Source organism: Gasterosteus aculeatus, chromosome 20, assembly GCF_964276395.1.
Source record: "Gasterosteus aculeatus chromosome 20, fGasAcu3.hap1.1, whole genome shotgun sequence".
NCBI lineage: Eukaryota > Metazoa > Chordata > Actinopteri > Perciformes > Gasterosteidae > Gasterosteus > Gasterosteus aculeatus.
In genome coordinates, this window is record NC_135707.1 from 8,099,765 (window position 1) to 8,116,240 (window position 16,476).

General features: G+C 46.9%; 1 protein-coding gene and 1 long non-coding RNA gene across 3 annotated transcripts in view; one reads left to right on the plus strand and one right to left on the minus strand.

Annotated features, from left to right (window-relative positions):
• The window catches only part of ephb6 (eph receptor B6), a 37,366-nt gene that overhangs the window by 4,686 nt on the left and 16,204 nt on the right, over positions 1 to 16,476 (plus strand). For both annotated transcript variants that reach the window (XM_040165701.2, XM_040165702.2), the window contains exons 2-3: positions 2,758 to 2,822; positions 7,100 to 7,372. In XM_040165701.2, the coding sequence (XP_040021635.2) occupies positions 2,758 to 2,822; positions 7,100 to 7,372 (338 nt within the window). The remainder of the gene's footprint in view (positions 1 to 2,757; positions 2,823 to 7,099; positions 7,373 to 16,476) is intronic.
• Positions 8,765 to 16,077, minus strand: LOC144389590 (uncharacterized). Its single transcript, XR_013453720.1, has 2 exons — positions 9,059 to 16,077; positions 8,765 to 8,833 (listed from the first exon to the last, which is right to left on the minus strand). It is a non-coding gene; the product is annotated as an uncharacterized LOC144389590 (long non-coding RNA).

Sequence of the window (16,476 nt, forward strand, 5' to 3'; positions counted from 1 at the left end):
GTACGGTGAAGTGAATAAAAGACCAGAGTGGAGCAGGAAGACTTGAGAGACAGCGTGCATTAACGCAGCACTCAGGTCCGGATTGCGGACTCAGCACTTCTGCAAACTGTCAGTGACAAACTTTGAGTGTCTCGGCCCCCTCAGACGGACCAATGGCCGAGGTGCTGTCGCGCAGTTCTCTGAGAGTTAAATAAAGGGGCTTTTACTGCCGAGTGGACCTGCTAGCAAATGTCCCACTCTTTTGTCCAACTTTGTCTCGAGCACACACACAAACTCGCGGTGCCTCAGCTGGAGCTAATCCTTGAAAAGGTGTGCGTAACACAGCACTCCGCGCTTATCTTAGGATGTAGAGGTGAATTATTCAACATACTAATGCCACGCAATGAGACACGCATGACGCTTTTTGAACATTGCTCCGTGTAAATCCTTACGTGCAGGTCAGACTTGTCGCAGAAAAAATCGGGACGACGTGAGCACCCGGGGCTCCCCGGGGCCCCTCGACAAGAAGCTAAACAGTGGAGGCATAAATATTAATTCAACATAGTTTGCCGTGTGTTTATTTATGCATGACTCTGCCCCAAAGCTCAGGGTTAATTGAATTTGGAATGACACGTTTGCAGCATTTTTGTGTGTGTGGGTATGTGATATAAATAGGATTGAGCTTAATGAGGTCAGAATGCATGATATATGAGTGTGCGCTGTGCATAATGTGTTTGTAGAAATAAAAATAATGTACTATTTGTAAAAATGAAAGATCATTAATGTCAAGAGACCGAGAGCTTGGAAAGCGAGAAGCCATTTCTGCGTCATCACGCACAACTGATGGTTGATCATCAATGAGGATTAGAAAGGCCCCCTTGTACAAAGCCATGCAACACACCACAAACTACATTCTCCAATATGAAGTCGAATCATCAACCCTCCCATTGGGAATGTTGTATTAGTTTAGGTGTATCTCACAAACTGGTAACGGAAATATCCAATAACATGAATGATCATTACCATTCTTCTTGAACCATTAGAGCACCCTCTACCTGATCCACTCTAAGGACACTAATAATAAAAACTACTCATACCGATGCGTGTGGCAGCATCCTGACCTGACCCGGCCCATTTGTGCACTTTTCTTTGCACAATTTATAACAACATCCAAAAATCCTGGAAAGGATCCTCCCTGGATAAATGTGTGAATTTAGTAAAGATTGACATCAGGACAAGCTAGTGGGTGAAAACCGCTAGACGAAGGTGGGGGGGGTTGTAAAATGGAAAAAAAGGAAAGAGAGAGAAATGGAGGATTTGAACACAGATTTGCAAGGTCTCCATCTGCGAGTATAATCCTTTAAAACAAATCTGTTTGCAGCACAGTTAGAGGATAGAGAAGTGGGGGGAGATTCATGTCGTAAGCCACAAACGATATCAGGTACCTGTTTTTTTCGTTTGATTTATCAAGAAGACGGAGGGATACAGTGTCTCAGCTGAGAAATACAGAACAGATCCGTCTCAGTGAATCACTGGTGCTGTGGCGAGACAGGCTGCCTTTTCCTTTGCGTGTGATGATCACGTAGAGAATGCTTTTCTCCCGCTCTTCGTCTGCTTCGCACCGAGAGAGATGAAGCATCCTTCTTCTCTGTTGAATGAAAACGATACGGCAACATAAGAAGGAATATGTATTTGTAAACAGAGGCGGGTGGCAGCTGCCTCCCTCAGATCTCCATGCGCGTGCGTCAACAGCTCTTTGCGTGGTCCGTGCATACTTTTCCCCATTAGCTGCATCCGTGCGAGCATCCAGACCTGAAGTCGGATGTTTTTTTTCCACGCCTGTGTGCAAAAAAAAACTTTGGCCTGCGTTCAGTCGGCGGCTCCTCACCAGAGGAACCGATCGCACACTTTGCCAGACTGAAGGAACAGCAGCCACCACGTTTCTAGAATATTAATAGAAAATTCGAGGGCTTTGTTTTTGTGTGGGAAGCTGCCATGTGTCAGCATGCAGCACTCAGCGTTAAAGTCACCCGGTGTGTGTGTGTGTGTGTGTGTGTGTGTGTGTGTGTGTGTGTGTGTGATCTTCTCGCCAGGTTGCTTTTTAAAGCACTTAAACCTAAAAGCAAATGATGGGAAAATATGAACGTCTATTCTCTCGTGCTTCAGCTCAAAATCACTGGAAATGAGCAAATGTCTGTTAAAACCCGAAACAAAGGGGAAAGCGACGCTGCTGCAGCGTCGCCCCCGGGGTCCCTTTGGGTCGAGCCATGAGGAGCATCTGCTGGCTCGTTTCAACCAAAGGTGACAGCAAGTGTTGTGGCCTTTTAAAGTTTGAAAAATGTGACCTTTAATCTCGGTGCCCCATCAGGTCAATCATAGATTTTTTAAACACCAGAACATGCCAAACTGCATCGTCACTCAGATTCCGTTATTAGGTCTGACAGATGCACACAGCTGGAGCACTCCCTGGATTTATTGCACGGGGGAAAAAAATGAACCCGGTGCCGGTAAAAGGTTAAGAGACTGTTAACCTTAAAAGCAAGGCCTCACAGAGTTTGGCTCAACTTCAGCGTCACTGGAGCAGCTCCAAGTTTTAGCCCTCGATGGCGTCACACAACACCGCAGTCCGTGATCGAGGCCTGGGGAGAACATCTCCTGATTCAACGTGCTCACTCCGTCTAAATCAGAAGCAATCACAAGCCTTTAATCGAAAGCTGCACTCGTCGTGTGTCTCTTTTTCTCACACTCTGTCCTTGTCTCTGCTTCCTCACCCGCCAGTGATGCTGCTGGACACAACAGAGTCGACCTCAGAGCTGGGCTGGACCACCTATCCGGACACGGGGGTAAGCCGAGACATCGCTCTCGCCGGTGCTCTCCAGCTGTTGGGGCAATAAAGCAGTCACGTTGGGGGCCCAATGTGTCGCGCACATGTCACACATGGTTACGTTTTAAGTGCATAATTACATTTATATGTTGGGATTAACCACAAGAATGCATTTCAAGTCATTTTACAAAAACTGTTGGTAACCGTCGGTAACAGATGCTAACATTGTCTGATGATCATTTTCTTGATTATTCAATTATTGGTGTCAGAAATAGAGATTCAAATGACCAATTGCTGGAGCCCAATGCACTCACTGTCATTTTTATGTGTTTTTGTGCATTTGGTGAGTTTAAGATAATTTAGGAAAAAAGAAAGCTGCAAAGTGTCACATTTGAGCTGCTCGAACCACCATTGTTAGACTTGAATAATCAATGTTGAAAATAATTACTTATTACATTGAGGTTGCATTTAAATGATGCTGGTGAAGTTTCCGAGGTGATTATTCAACTAATCAGTCTAAGCGATTCTACAAAATAAATATTTCTCCTAAGGACAGCCTCACTAATTAGGTAGGTCATGGTGCTGTATGTTATTATAACTGTGTCTGTATTTTTTCAAATATAACATTCACAGTGCCGGGATCTTTATGCTCTGCTGTGCACATATGCTGATTTAGTTTATACATTTAAGTTTAAGATGGAGACACATGAACCATGATTATGGTCGATACATTTGGATGTTGGATGGAATATTTGTCAAGGCTGCATTGAATGCGACAAACCAAACAAACAAGTTTTGCTACAGTTTGCAAGTTTTAGATCTCAGATTGGTTCAACTGTTTATCTGTGGGTTAAGGCCAGGGTTATTATTGTGCAGGATGTCTGGCATCTGACATTGATCGGTGGAGTGTTTCGGCACACAGCCTGAGAATGAGCGAGGTCTCACTTTGCCTTCGAGAAATCCTTGAGGGATGAAATGCTTTTTTTCTAATAGTCGCCCGGCGTGTTTTCATGCATTGATTGAACCATAGATCGACAATTCTTGAGCTGCTTTTCATTTAAGGTTGTCGCCTCGCCTTGAGCTGTGTAAATATGTGTGTGTGTGTGTGTGTGTGTGTGTGTCTGCTTGCGTGACTGTTCCAGGGTCAGCTCCCGGGTCAGTTAAATCCATTCATCCGTGAGTGATTGTGGCTCAGTTCTAATATGGCTCATAATTACTCTCACACACATCCTCTTCAACGTCATCGTCTTTGAGATTATCAGTCAAACTGGATGTGAGAAACTGGAGCACTGAACCTTTACTGGTTTCTGTTGAGGAAATTCCTTTGCCATATATTATTCTCGACCTCGGTCCATTCACGGTCAATAACTGATATATACATTTAGAGTGTCATACAGTTCATGAAACAAAAACAAGTCGTAACTGTCAACGCTACATTTATGCGCGCTAGTTTAGGCAAACAAGTGTCGGCGGCTAAAAACGGTCCTGTAATAAAATAACAGTAGTCTCAAAGCAACATCTGGCGAGCACACACGCTCCCATGGAGCCTTTTATCTCACTCGCACTAAAGTTTAACTGTACGCGCTGTCATTATCAAGCCAGTCTGGCCTCCATAATTGTACATGATGTTTGATTTATTACGGCCCTGTGTGTGTTTGGAATTTGTGAACCACGATGGCAGCTGCTAATAGGAGACCATCCGTGTGCGTGTGTGGGACGGTGGGGGTGGGGCGGGAGGGGGTTAGTGTGTGTGTGTGTGTGTGTGTGTGTGTGTGTGTGTGTGTGTGAGCATGAGCAAGACAAGCATTTGCATGAGTCCTTTTTCTGTGTTCCCTGGATGAGAAGTGGTTCTGAGATGGAGATATGGTTATTTGACCTGGGGCATCAAGCTGAGAGAAGTGGAAAGACAGACCCAAAGAGAGGGGGAGGGGGGAGAAGAGGGGAGGTGGTGTATGTATGTGTATGTGTGTGTGTGTGTGTGTGTGTTCTTTCTTTAACCCTTTCCTCACTTTTCTTTTCCCATCTCATCTTTTCTCTTGCTTGAGGCTCTCTGCATTTCTTTTTTCTGTTCTCTCTACTCCTTCTTCTTCTTTTTGCCGTCTTTCCATTTTTTTCGAGGTACCGTCAGGCAGCCTCTGTACTTCTTGTCTCTGCCTCTCTCTCCCTCTTTTAATCTTTCTTCCCGTTGCCCTTCACAGTCCCAGAGCACCGAGTCTCTTCTTCATCTTCTTCCTTTCATCCCCCCCCCACGCGATATCCGCTCTCCCGCTTATTTCCCCTCAGTGTCAAACAATCACTCTCGACTTCTTACTATAGTCTTCTCGCCCTCCCCACGTTTCACACACTATGCCCCCCTTGTGTGTCTGCTATGTGTGTGTGCACGTGCATACGTCTTTGGCTGTATATGTGTGCCTTCCTCTGCTTCTATGTGTGTGTGTGTGTGTGTGTGTGTCCGAGGTCTTGCCCCTCCCAGTGCTCTGTTGTCACTGCAGAGATTTGCGGTGGCTCTCTTGTCATTTCGCTTCAAATTAAATCCCATAGATGAATCCTCCCTATTTTTTTGTCCTTTGCAGCGCTTCGTCCACCCCCTCCTCCCCGATCTGCCCTGTTTTTTTTTCTCTTTTTCTTCATAAGGGAGGGAGAAATAGAGCCGGTGAGAAAAAGGGGAAGGAAAGGAGGGGGTGGTGGGGGGCATTGGGGTCAGAAAACAAATGAAAGCCGTGTTTTTTTTTTTCGCCACAGTACAGAGGCAAACTGCACGCAATGCCGCTCGGATACCAGCAGCTGCTCTCTCTCTCCCGACCTGAGAGTCAAGGCCCGTTCTGCCACACGGTCAGGCTGTCGCTGCAGCACAAGTACACTCGGTTTACTGCTCACGCACTTTTCTCACCCCCCCCACCCCCCTGATCCCCATCTGTATCCCTTCATCTCACCATGTGCTCCCAGTCGTCCCATCCTCCCGGTTCCCCTCGTCCCCGTGGCTGACAGGGAGTGAGTCGAGGCCCGGGAGAGAGAAAACTGTCCTTTCACTCCATTAGACTGACAGCACCTCAGACTGATGTTATCATTATTGCAATTGGACCAGATACGAATGCCCTCTCGCTACGTGGGATGCTACAAAATATTTGTGTTCATGCTGACTGTCAGAAGCACACAGAGAAAGAGAGACGTGAGCACGCAGAGATACACTAACACATGGAAACACAGGAACACACACACCAAATGCTCCCTGCTAGGGTGTCGGGACCTTTTGTCCACTGCCTTTGTTGCATGGAGAATACTGATGATGAGGCCTGATGCATAATTCCTCCGTGTTACAACCGAAAAGGCCCTGCTTGTCACTTGGGGCTACACAGGCTTGACACAGAGCCTTTTCATCCTCGGAGAAACCGTACTGTATAATTGCTGAAACTAAACCCATCGCCTACATTTACATTTTCACTCAGCTTACACAGTCAGAGCCGCATCTCAGCGCGGCTCGTTTTTATCTCCGTGACGCTACAAAACTCATGTCCTCAAGTCTTCAAATTCCCCAAAATATGACGAAATCTGCTCGTTTTATGACACAACAGCTGCCACAAGTCAGACTCACAAGTTTCCGCCACCTGTCACATGTGAACAGTGATACACATCCAAATGCCAAAACCAGTGCGAGAGTTAACTAACCAACTGTCACATTATGAAACTGAATTATTGTCATTATAATATACGACTGTAACTAATTCAGTTTGTAAAACCTACATGGTTTTTTATGTTTAAAGCAAAGCCGCAAAGATGTGGACCTCTCGCACGACAAACAGTAGACACCGAAACTAACCAAATCGTCTCACAATTATTTCATTTATTCATTTATTATTTAAGTTTTGTCTGCAACAGTTAAAAAAATTAATAGCTCATGTAATTAAATGAACTACTGGTTTCATCATCATTGATTGTCATTTTACACTGCAACGTCTGGGACACACTGTGGACACAACATGGGGAACAGTAAAAGAACCGTTTTTCACTTGCATATTCCACCTTTTTATGCGGCTTATCTCACTAAGGACGTCAAAGAACAGGGTGTAATTTCAGTAAAGGACAGGATGCCCCAGCTTGCATGTTCAATATTGACCTTGTGAGATGTAAACTAGATGTATCTTTGAAGAGGAAAGAGCGATTCTCAGCCGTGGACAGAACTCGAACACAGCAGGGTTTCCAGAGTTTACACAGGCTCATTCTAAAGCTCCCTGCCAAAGATCAGGTTTCTCTTTTGCAGAGTTACAAGCTCACAATATTGTTTCCGTCTCCCCCCAGTGGGATGAGGTCAGCGTCCTGGACGACCGGGGGAAGCTCATACGAACCTTCGAGGTCTGTAACGTCAACCAAAACCCCCGTCTTCAAGACAACTGGTTGGCTACGCCCTTCCTGTACCGCCACTCGGCTCCGCGGGTGTTCGTCACGCTGCGGTTCTCGGTGCGCGACTGCGCCAGCCTTCGATCGCCGTCCCCCACCTGCCGAGAGACGCTCACGCTCTTCTACAAACAGGCCGACTCCCAGAGGGAGCTGGAGAGGACTTGGGCTGCTGAGGTACGGCATGTTCGTGTATGCACATAGCACGTAACATGAAATATCCTTCTACGTGTTTATACTAGTAACATTATTTATGTGACGCACGTGTGGCATAAAAGAAAGAATTGTGCACAAAGCTGCTGTTGGCTTTACGTGCGTGTGGCTACTTTACAGCTTTTTTTGCCTCAGTTTCAATCTGTATTATTGCAGTTCAACAGACCGTGTTTCCACCAGCTATTTTCTTCACTAGAAAGAATCATAAAGTAAAATGCAATTTCTATTGGTGTTGTGCTCATGTGACTCCAAAGCTGCAAAACCTCCCATCATTCCATGACGAGGAGTAATTGTATAATCATCCTGATTATGGCCGCGCTCGTCAAGAAAAGCTGTTGAGAATGAAACACGGTGTGAAGCACATACTTGTTGAAGACTGCGGCTTACAAAATGCTAAAATGTGCCACTGCGGTCTCCAGAAATGTCACTTCAATCCCACTAATTACATCTCGGAGGCATAAAGTTTACAAATGTGACCGTTTTACATTCGTTGCAGCCGGCTGCCTGAAAACTCGTGTGTCGTCAACGAGGCATTTCTTTAAGTGACTCACACTGACCAAAAAATGTTTTATTCATTTATGCATTTAGTCGTGTTCTTTTCGGGGACATTTTGAGCTACTCGTCTGAATGGCCTGAGCTACATGCACAGTCGCAGGATGAATGGAAGCGTTTCTCCTTAAGGAACTGAGATGCTTTTTAAAAATGTAAATCAGGGCTTGATGAGGAATCCGACGGGAGTCAGGAAGCACTGCGGCGCTGAACGTCATCACAGGGACTTGAGCACAAACCCCCACCGGGACCTGCATACATTGCAAGTCAATGTTTACTCTGGGAAAAACTCTCTCTCTTCATCTTGTCATGTGCAGTGCTCGTTCAAAATGGGCCCGTCGGAAACGGGCTGCATGGCTGCACGCGCTTTAGTGGTGTTTAACGTTTAACAGTGGTCCCATCAGTATGTGCAGTACAGGGTGCACTTTGTAACAGCCTGCTAAGAAATGTGTCCAGCAGATCTCAAGAGCTCGCACTCAACACCTCTTTTGGTCCTCATGTAACAGATGTGTTTAGGGCATGGAAGTAGTCGACTCAGGTACTGATCTTTTCAGCATTTATTAGCTCCTGCAGAAGACAATAAAACACAGACATTGCCTTCTGGTCTCTGCACATCAGCTCCCTACACACAGGGTCTTCAACAGTGTAACACTACTGTGAAGGAAAAACGGGACTACCGCAAAATCTAAATTATAGCTTGTCAAAGATCGAAATTGTGACAAAAAGGGGAGAACAACCCCAAGTGAACAAAATAAATAACAGCGACAACTGCAAAAATTCCAGCATTAAAACAAAAGAAAACACATACCTGCAGAAGACAATAAAACACAGACATTGCCTTCTGGTCTCTGCACATCAGCTCCCTACACACAGGGTCTATGGAGGGGAACGTATACGTCAGGACGACCGGATGTAGCGAGTACAAACGGCGCGAAATTAAACAATGACCAAACGTATAATTTTATCACCACTCCATCGAATAATGACGCACCACAGCTGAGAACCGTGGTCATGTTACCCACGCTAATGGTAGCTGATGTTAACAGTTATAATTAAGAACATAGCGAAATAGTGCGACGTCGTTTTTTTTTCTCAACTTACCTTCAACAGTGTAACACTACTGTGAAGGAAAAACGGGACTACGGAAGCCTAGGAGGCGCAGTAGAGATGAATCGCAATTTCCGCAAATTTGACTCATCAAAATAAAATTCACACACACACGTTCAACAAAATTGTTGAATAATAACCAAAAAAATAAAATACAATACTTTGAAAATGACAGTGTATTTCTAACTCCGTTACATTCACCCCCACTGAATTTTATCATAGATGAGCGCTCATCACCGATTGCACGCCATAGAAAACATTACAAATTGACAACTCACAAAGGGCCAACATCCAGAAAACCAACAAAAAAAATGTATCCCATAAGGACGAAGTGGTACGAGAGCAGCGCAGGCCTCTCAACCCAACAACTGGCAACAGGGTGCCTTGTACACCCCACAAGACCCAAACACAAAGTGCAATGCAGTACAGGCTCATGACAAAAAAACAATAAGGACAGTGAAACATTATACCAACACACGTTTTTCAGCCATAAAGAGGCATAAGCCACCCACTCATAGTATTAAAAGGTAACAACCTCAAGCTATTCCTGGACAACATCCTGCCTGGACATAGTCTGTATAAGCCTATTCACAGGATTGATTAAGCGACCAAATCTTGACCTGACCTGCGCATTAAAACGACCAGGGTGTGCGGGTGAGACCTGGACCACAGTATGCAAAGAATCAGACGTGTTATCTGTCTGTGTCATGGTATCGAGTGCAAAGTCTGACTGCCTAAGATCTGTCGAGACGTCCGCAGCAGTCAAAGGGCAAGAATAACAAGTCACAGATTGATCAGTGGTGCTGCCCTCAAGTGAGATAGTTGCGTTCTGGGGATCAGAAGCAACACTCATGTCAACAATGCACGCCTCAGCCAGGCTTGGCCCAGACAACTGAGTAATCCATTCAATGGTTCTGCTCTCCGAATCCACGGGCACCGCATCGGTCAAGGGACCCTGTCCGTCCGTCACAGTCACAGGGGACTCACTGTCACCTTCAGTGTCAAAGCTTTCACTAGCCACACTGAGAGACTCCCTCCCTCTCCCAGACGAGGTCTCTTCTGCCTCGCCACCATCATGTCCTGAAACGGAGGACCCCGTACCGAGCAAGGATGAGGCCAGATCTGATATGTCACATGTATCCCCCACAGGAAGAAAATTAACCAGCATCAGCAAGTTCCTGTGGACCACCTTCTCCCGTCCAGTAATTGTGTCGCGGATCCTGTATGTGTGTGTCTCTGTATTCACATCTACCACAGTGTAGACTGTCGAGTCCCACCTGTCAGCAAGCTTCTTTTTACCCCTCTCCTTCCTGTTGGCCAGGAGCACCCTGTCACCGATGTTTAAATTGGATCCCTTTACTCTCCTGTTGTACAGCTGGGCATGTCGATTCTGCTCCTTTGTAGCATGAACCTGAGCAATGACCATTGCTTCCTTCAGATCGTTGGCGAGACTGGCCACATACTTCTCATAGCTCACCACAGCAGAGTCATGAAGAACAGCACGAAAGAGGACATCCACAGGTAGGCGGGGGATCCGACCAAACATGAGGTAGAATGGGGAGTAACCTGTCGTCTCATGTTCCGTACAGTTGTACATGAACGTTAAGGTCTGTAAGCGCCGAGGCCAGTCAGCCTTCTCTTCCGGGGGCAGTGCTCGAATCATATCACCCAGGGTCCGGTTGAAACGTTCCACACTCCCATTCCCCATTGGGTGATAGGGGGTTGTGTGTGATTTCTTGACACCTGAGATCCTGAGAAGCTCACCAATCAGCAGACTCTCAAAGTTAGCACCCTGATCACTATGGATTCTTTCTGGGAATCCAAAGACACAGAAATACCGGTCCCATAGAACCCTAGCCACCTGTTTAGCTGTCTGGTCTTTACATGAAAATGCCTGAGCCATTCTCGTGAAATGATCAGTTATCACCAGAACGTCAACAGACCTGTTCCTGGAGTCTTCAGCCGACCAAAAGTCAATGCAGACCAACTCCAGCGGCCGGGTTGTCATTATACTCTCCAGCGGGGCCCGTCCTTCAGGCTCGACTGTCTTGCTTACGATGCATCGCTGACAATGACGAACATAGTCTCTTACATCTCTGTCAAGGTTTGGCCAGAAAAACCTCTGTCTCGCCAAGCTCAGACTCCTGGACTGAGCTTGATGTCCAGCCCTATCGTGAATCCCTTGCAGAACCTCAGTCTTCAGTGAGTCAGGGACAATGTATTGAAAGCGCTTTGCTTTGGTCTTCTGATCTCTTGAAGTCCTGTACAGCACGCCATCCTTTACGGTCAGCCTATCCCAGTGCTTCAGGTACCGTGTGACCAGAACCGACTCATTGAATCTTTCCCTTCTAGAAGGCCTCCGATGTCTCTCAACGTAAGACAGAACACGAGAGAGGGTCCTGTCTTCGGACTGCATATCACAGAGGTCCTTCACAGTGTAAGCAGGTAAGGCGTCTTGTCCAGGAGGAAACAACTGAGGTAAGTGCTGCAACACCTCAAGGGCACGGAACCTCGGACCATCCTCCCATCCAACGCGTGACTGTAATACAGCAGACACGTCCTCCTTTGCAACAGACTGAATGTGCATGCGCAGTGGACTGCATGCAGACTGGGCATTGTTACTCAAAGGGGAGGGCTCCCTGTCATGACTGGATGACCGAAAAGCATTTTGGACAGAGAAACTTGACATGTCTTTGACTTCTGCGAGGAGACTCGCATAGGGTTCAGCGAGCAGCCTGTGACCAACACTCGCCTTGACGAACGGCACACGACTCAGGGCATCAGCTACTATGTTCTGTGGCCCCGGAACGTACTTGATATCAAAGTCGTAACTTGCCAACTTGGCAACCCAGCGTTGCTCACAACAATCTAGCTTCGGCTTTGTCAGAATGTGCGTCAACGGGTTGTTATCCGTCCAGACAGTGAATTTGTGACCTTTCAGCCAGTGACTGAACTTCTCGCAGATTGACCACTTCAAGGCTAGAAACTCCAACCGATGAGCTGGGTAGTTCTTTTGGGACCGGGATAACGACTTGCCGGCAAAAGCAATAGGTCTGGCCCGTGTTTCGCCCTCCTGGATTTGGGACAAAACCGCACCTATGCCATCCAAGGACGCATCGGTTGACAGCATGAAGGGACGGTTGAAATCGGGGTGAGCTAAGACAACACTGTGGACCAGTGAAGCTTTCAGACTTTCAAAAGCCTGTCCCTGCTCAGGTGTCCAATCAGCCACACACAACTTCCTGCTCGACAGTTTGTTTTTGGGTTGTTTACCTCTCCTCTTTGCACCTTTCAACAGGTCGAACAGCGGCTTGGCCATAGCAGAGTAACCGGGCATGAAGTGTTGATAGTAATTTACCATCCCTAAGAAAGACCGTATGCGCTTTGGGGACGGAGTCACACCATCAGGCTCCATGAGGTCAGTGCTCACCATGTTAGTGATGCTTTCAACCTTGCTGGGGTCTGTTGAAACACCATTCGCATCAACAATGTGGCCAAGAAACCTTACAGACCTCCTGAGGAAGAAGCACTTTTTAGGAGATAACTTCAAGTTGTGTCTACGCAGCCTCTTAAACACCATCTCCAGGCGCAGCAAGGCAGTCTCCTCATCAGGTGCAAACACTAGCAAGTCATCCAAGTAGCATAAGAGACTCAAATAGTTTTGGTCACCGAAAATGCTCGTCATCATGCGCATAAAGCTCCCGGGACTGTTGCAAAGGCCCTGCGGCAGACGGTTGTACTCATACAGACCCATGGGGGTGGTAAAGGCAGAGTACTTCCTGTCGTCCTCGTGGAGTGGCATGTTGTAAAAGCCGGAAGTCAGATCCATTGTGCTGAAGAGGCAGTTTCCCCCCAGCGCTGCTAAACAATCTGCCTGGTGTGGAAGAGGATGAGCATCCTTCAGTGTCCTTTTATTCAACCAGCGAAAATCTGTACAGATGCGTAGATCCCCGTTCTTCTTCCACACAAGCACCAATGGTGAGGCGTATTCGCTAGTTGACTTTCTGATGATCTCCTTTTCCTCCATCTCGCTTAGTACCTGGCGCAACTTTTGGTACTGGCCAGGGGGCACTCTCCTGTATGGGAGTCTGAATGGTCTGTTATCTGACAGGTGTATGCGATGTACAAAATCCTTTGCCTCTCCACAATCGAGATGATGGCGCGAAAAGATGTCCTCATACTGCATCACAAGGTCAGCCATCTTCGTCTTACAGTTTACAGACACTTCACACGACTCAACGTCAACAGTACTTAGCCCAATTGAGCAAAGCTTTTCCTTGGCGGAGCCTGCATCAGTAATAGGAGGCATGGCTGATTGAGTGCATCCGGCCACCTCTATCGGTTCAACAACATCCATGTCCTCGAGCGCTGCACATGTAAAAACATCAGCTAGTTTTGCATTTCGCCTCAAGAGCACAGGTCTGTCAGATGTATTTATGAGCTTCAGCGGAACCTGCCCGTCTCCCCAAAGTGTGGTTACAATCTTTGCGACCAGAACCCCTCTGGGAGCCGAGCGGGATGAAGTGGGCTCTGTCATGACGGTGCTACCTGGTGAAATAGGAGTGTTCTTGGGTAGTTTTCCCCAGATGAGATATTCACGGCCAGGCTCGAGACAGGTCGCTGAGTTACACCTGACTGTACCGACATTGTCCGGAACATCACTACCTCTCCATGGACTCAAACCCGAGAGCATAGACAGGAAATGTTCAGCGTCTGGGTCTCTGTCTGGGCAGGGGCCAGACACTGTCCTCCAATAGGATTCGCAGGATTTAGATTGATGCAGGATGTATTTTATAACATTTGTCCCTATGATCAACTCATCATGCTGTCCCGGGGCAACGAGTGTTGGAACAAACATCTTGCAACCATACACTTCCATCTCCACGCCAAAAGCACATTTGGGCCTCACGCGAAGTCCCCCACATCCCACAAGGACTACATTGACATCTATCTGTTTCTGGTCGGTTATCACTCCAGCATCTCTCAGTTTCATCTCAGCTGTTTCACTAATGCTACACGCCATGGAGCCGCTGTCCAACATGCCACCTATTGCAACCGTTCCACCCAGTACCGCAGGTGTGTAGAAAAGACTGTCACTACTGCCAACTCTGTGAATATTCTGGAAAACAACAACCTCAGATTCATCACACGAGTCTCTCACAGAGGTGTACACCGTCTCAGCATCAAACATGTCATCTATTTGGGAGTTTGTTGTGCGACTTGTATTGCCTCCCTCCGAATACAAGTCGACTAGTTTCCCTCCGTCTGGAATTGAGTTGAGGTTTTGGCAGTGCAGTTTAGTTTGGTGTGGCCGGGGGCGTGGCAGGCAAAACAAAGTCGGTCAGACATACAATGTGAAATGGTGGTGTGGCTTGAATCATTACAGACCTTACAAACTGCCTCCCTTGAACGCTTTTCATGGGACACATGCTGGAACCGCCCACCTAGAGTTGGACGCAAAGTGTTCCGTGGCTGCATTTTCTCCATCATCTCCTGAAACATGTCGACCATACGAGTGAGAAGCCTCTCCTCTGACTGCGGGAGATTCCTTTCATGACAGGGTTCGCCTTGAACTGGATTAGGATGACACACTTGCTGGTGCTGAATCTGGAGAGGGGGAGATGAAGGGCTCGCAGAAAGGTACTGCGCAGACATCGCCCTATCACTCAACGGCTGACTAGGTTGCTCAGAAGCGACTGCAGTGATGTAGTTTTTCAGTGGTACGGTATCAGTGGCGCCGCCCCGGGCCCTCAACTCACGCTGATAATCATCAATCCTCGACTGAACATCCCGTGCGGTCCATTCGTGAAGTGGTTTAAACTTTAGAGTGCAGGACAGTTCTGGGTCAGGGCAGTGCTTGACAAACATGAGAGCCACTTCATCATTCATGTTCTCCGTCCGCTTCCCTTGTCTGCACAAACCCTCAAGTGCAAGGTCGGCTGCTTTGTTCAGTCTTATCCAGTAGTCAACTGGGTTTTCTCTGTGCTTGGGCAAAGTAGCATAGAAGTCTGCGAGGGGAAGACATGAGGGAGCAACACTGAAGTAGTGGAGGAGAACATTATATATCCGTTCAGGTTCGACATCGAGCGCAAGATCACTACGCAAGGAAATCTTCACCACATCTCTGGCTTTGCCCATTAAATGACTCATTACTTCCTCTGCTTGGTCACAAACAGGAATCTGTCGTTTTCTGAGATGTGTTTTAGTCATGTCAATCCAATCCTGGACTGGGTATTTGTCGGTACTGTCACCTCTGAATGTCTGCAATCCTTTATCAGAATTCACATGGACTGTCACCTGTGGAGGACGGTCATGTTGATCAACATTAGTGTGTGTGGTCTGATCAGTAGTGGTCTGGTGCTCACTGGTCATGTTTACAACACCAGCTGACATTAACTTTTCGACAATGGACTCACCAATTTGGGCACCTAACTGCCCTACCATGGCTGTGAGATGGTGTATGACATCAGCATCACTGCTAGGAGTAGACGTGAGAGGACCCCTCATTAACCCACCAACGGGAGTACAATCTGGGCTCTGACCTAGCCCTGTATCACGGTTATCCGGTGTTACCTTAGAGTGTCCCACATCCCTACTGTCAGCAACATAACTGAGCCAAGTGCCCCTGCCCTTTGGCAGACTCGGGCTAGCAAACTCATCCATGTTTACTTTAACGGCCGTTTACAACCAATAAATGTACTTGCGTTGTGTATTTAGAACCAAAACCCAGCAAAAACAAAAGAAAACAAGAATTCAAAATTCTTGATTGTCAAAAGTGGCCTTTTTTTTTTTTTTTTTTTTTTTACACTCTGCCCTAGTTCACAATCTTTTAAAAACCTGATACGACCATGAAGAGTACAAAGGCGGATCAGAACGTCAGCACAGCATCCACGGCGACGAGCATCAAGCTGATCTGAAGATCCGGGTCACGGCACCAATGTAACAGATGTGTTTAGGGCATGGAAGTAGTCGACTCAGGTACTGATCTTTTCAGCATTTATTAGCTCCTGCAGAAGACAATAAAACACAGACATTGCCTTCTGGTCTCTGCACATCAGCTCCCTACACACAGGGTCTTCAACAGTGTAACACTACTGTGAAGGAAAAACGGGACTACCGCAAAATCTAAATTATAGCTTGTCAAAGATCGAAATTGTGACAAAAAGGGGAGAACAACCCCAAGTGAACAAAATAAATAACAGCGACAACTGCAAAAATTCCAGCATTAAAACAAAAGAAAACACATACCTGCAGAAGACAATAAAACACAGACATTGCCTTCTGGTCTCTGCACATCAGCTCCCTACACACAGGGTCTATGGAGGGGAACGTATACGTCAGGACGACCGGATGTAGCGAGTACAAACGGCGCGAAATTAAACAATGACCAAACGTATAATTTTATCACCACT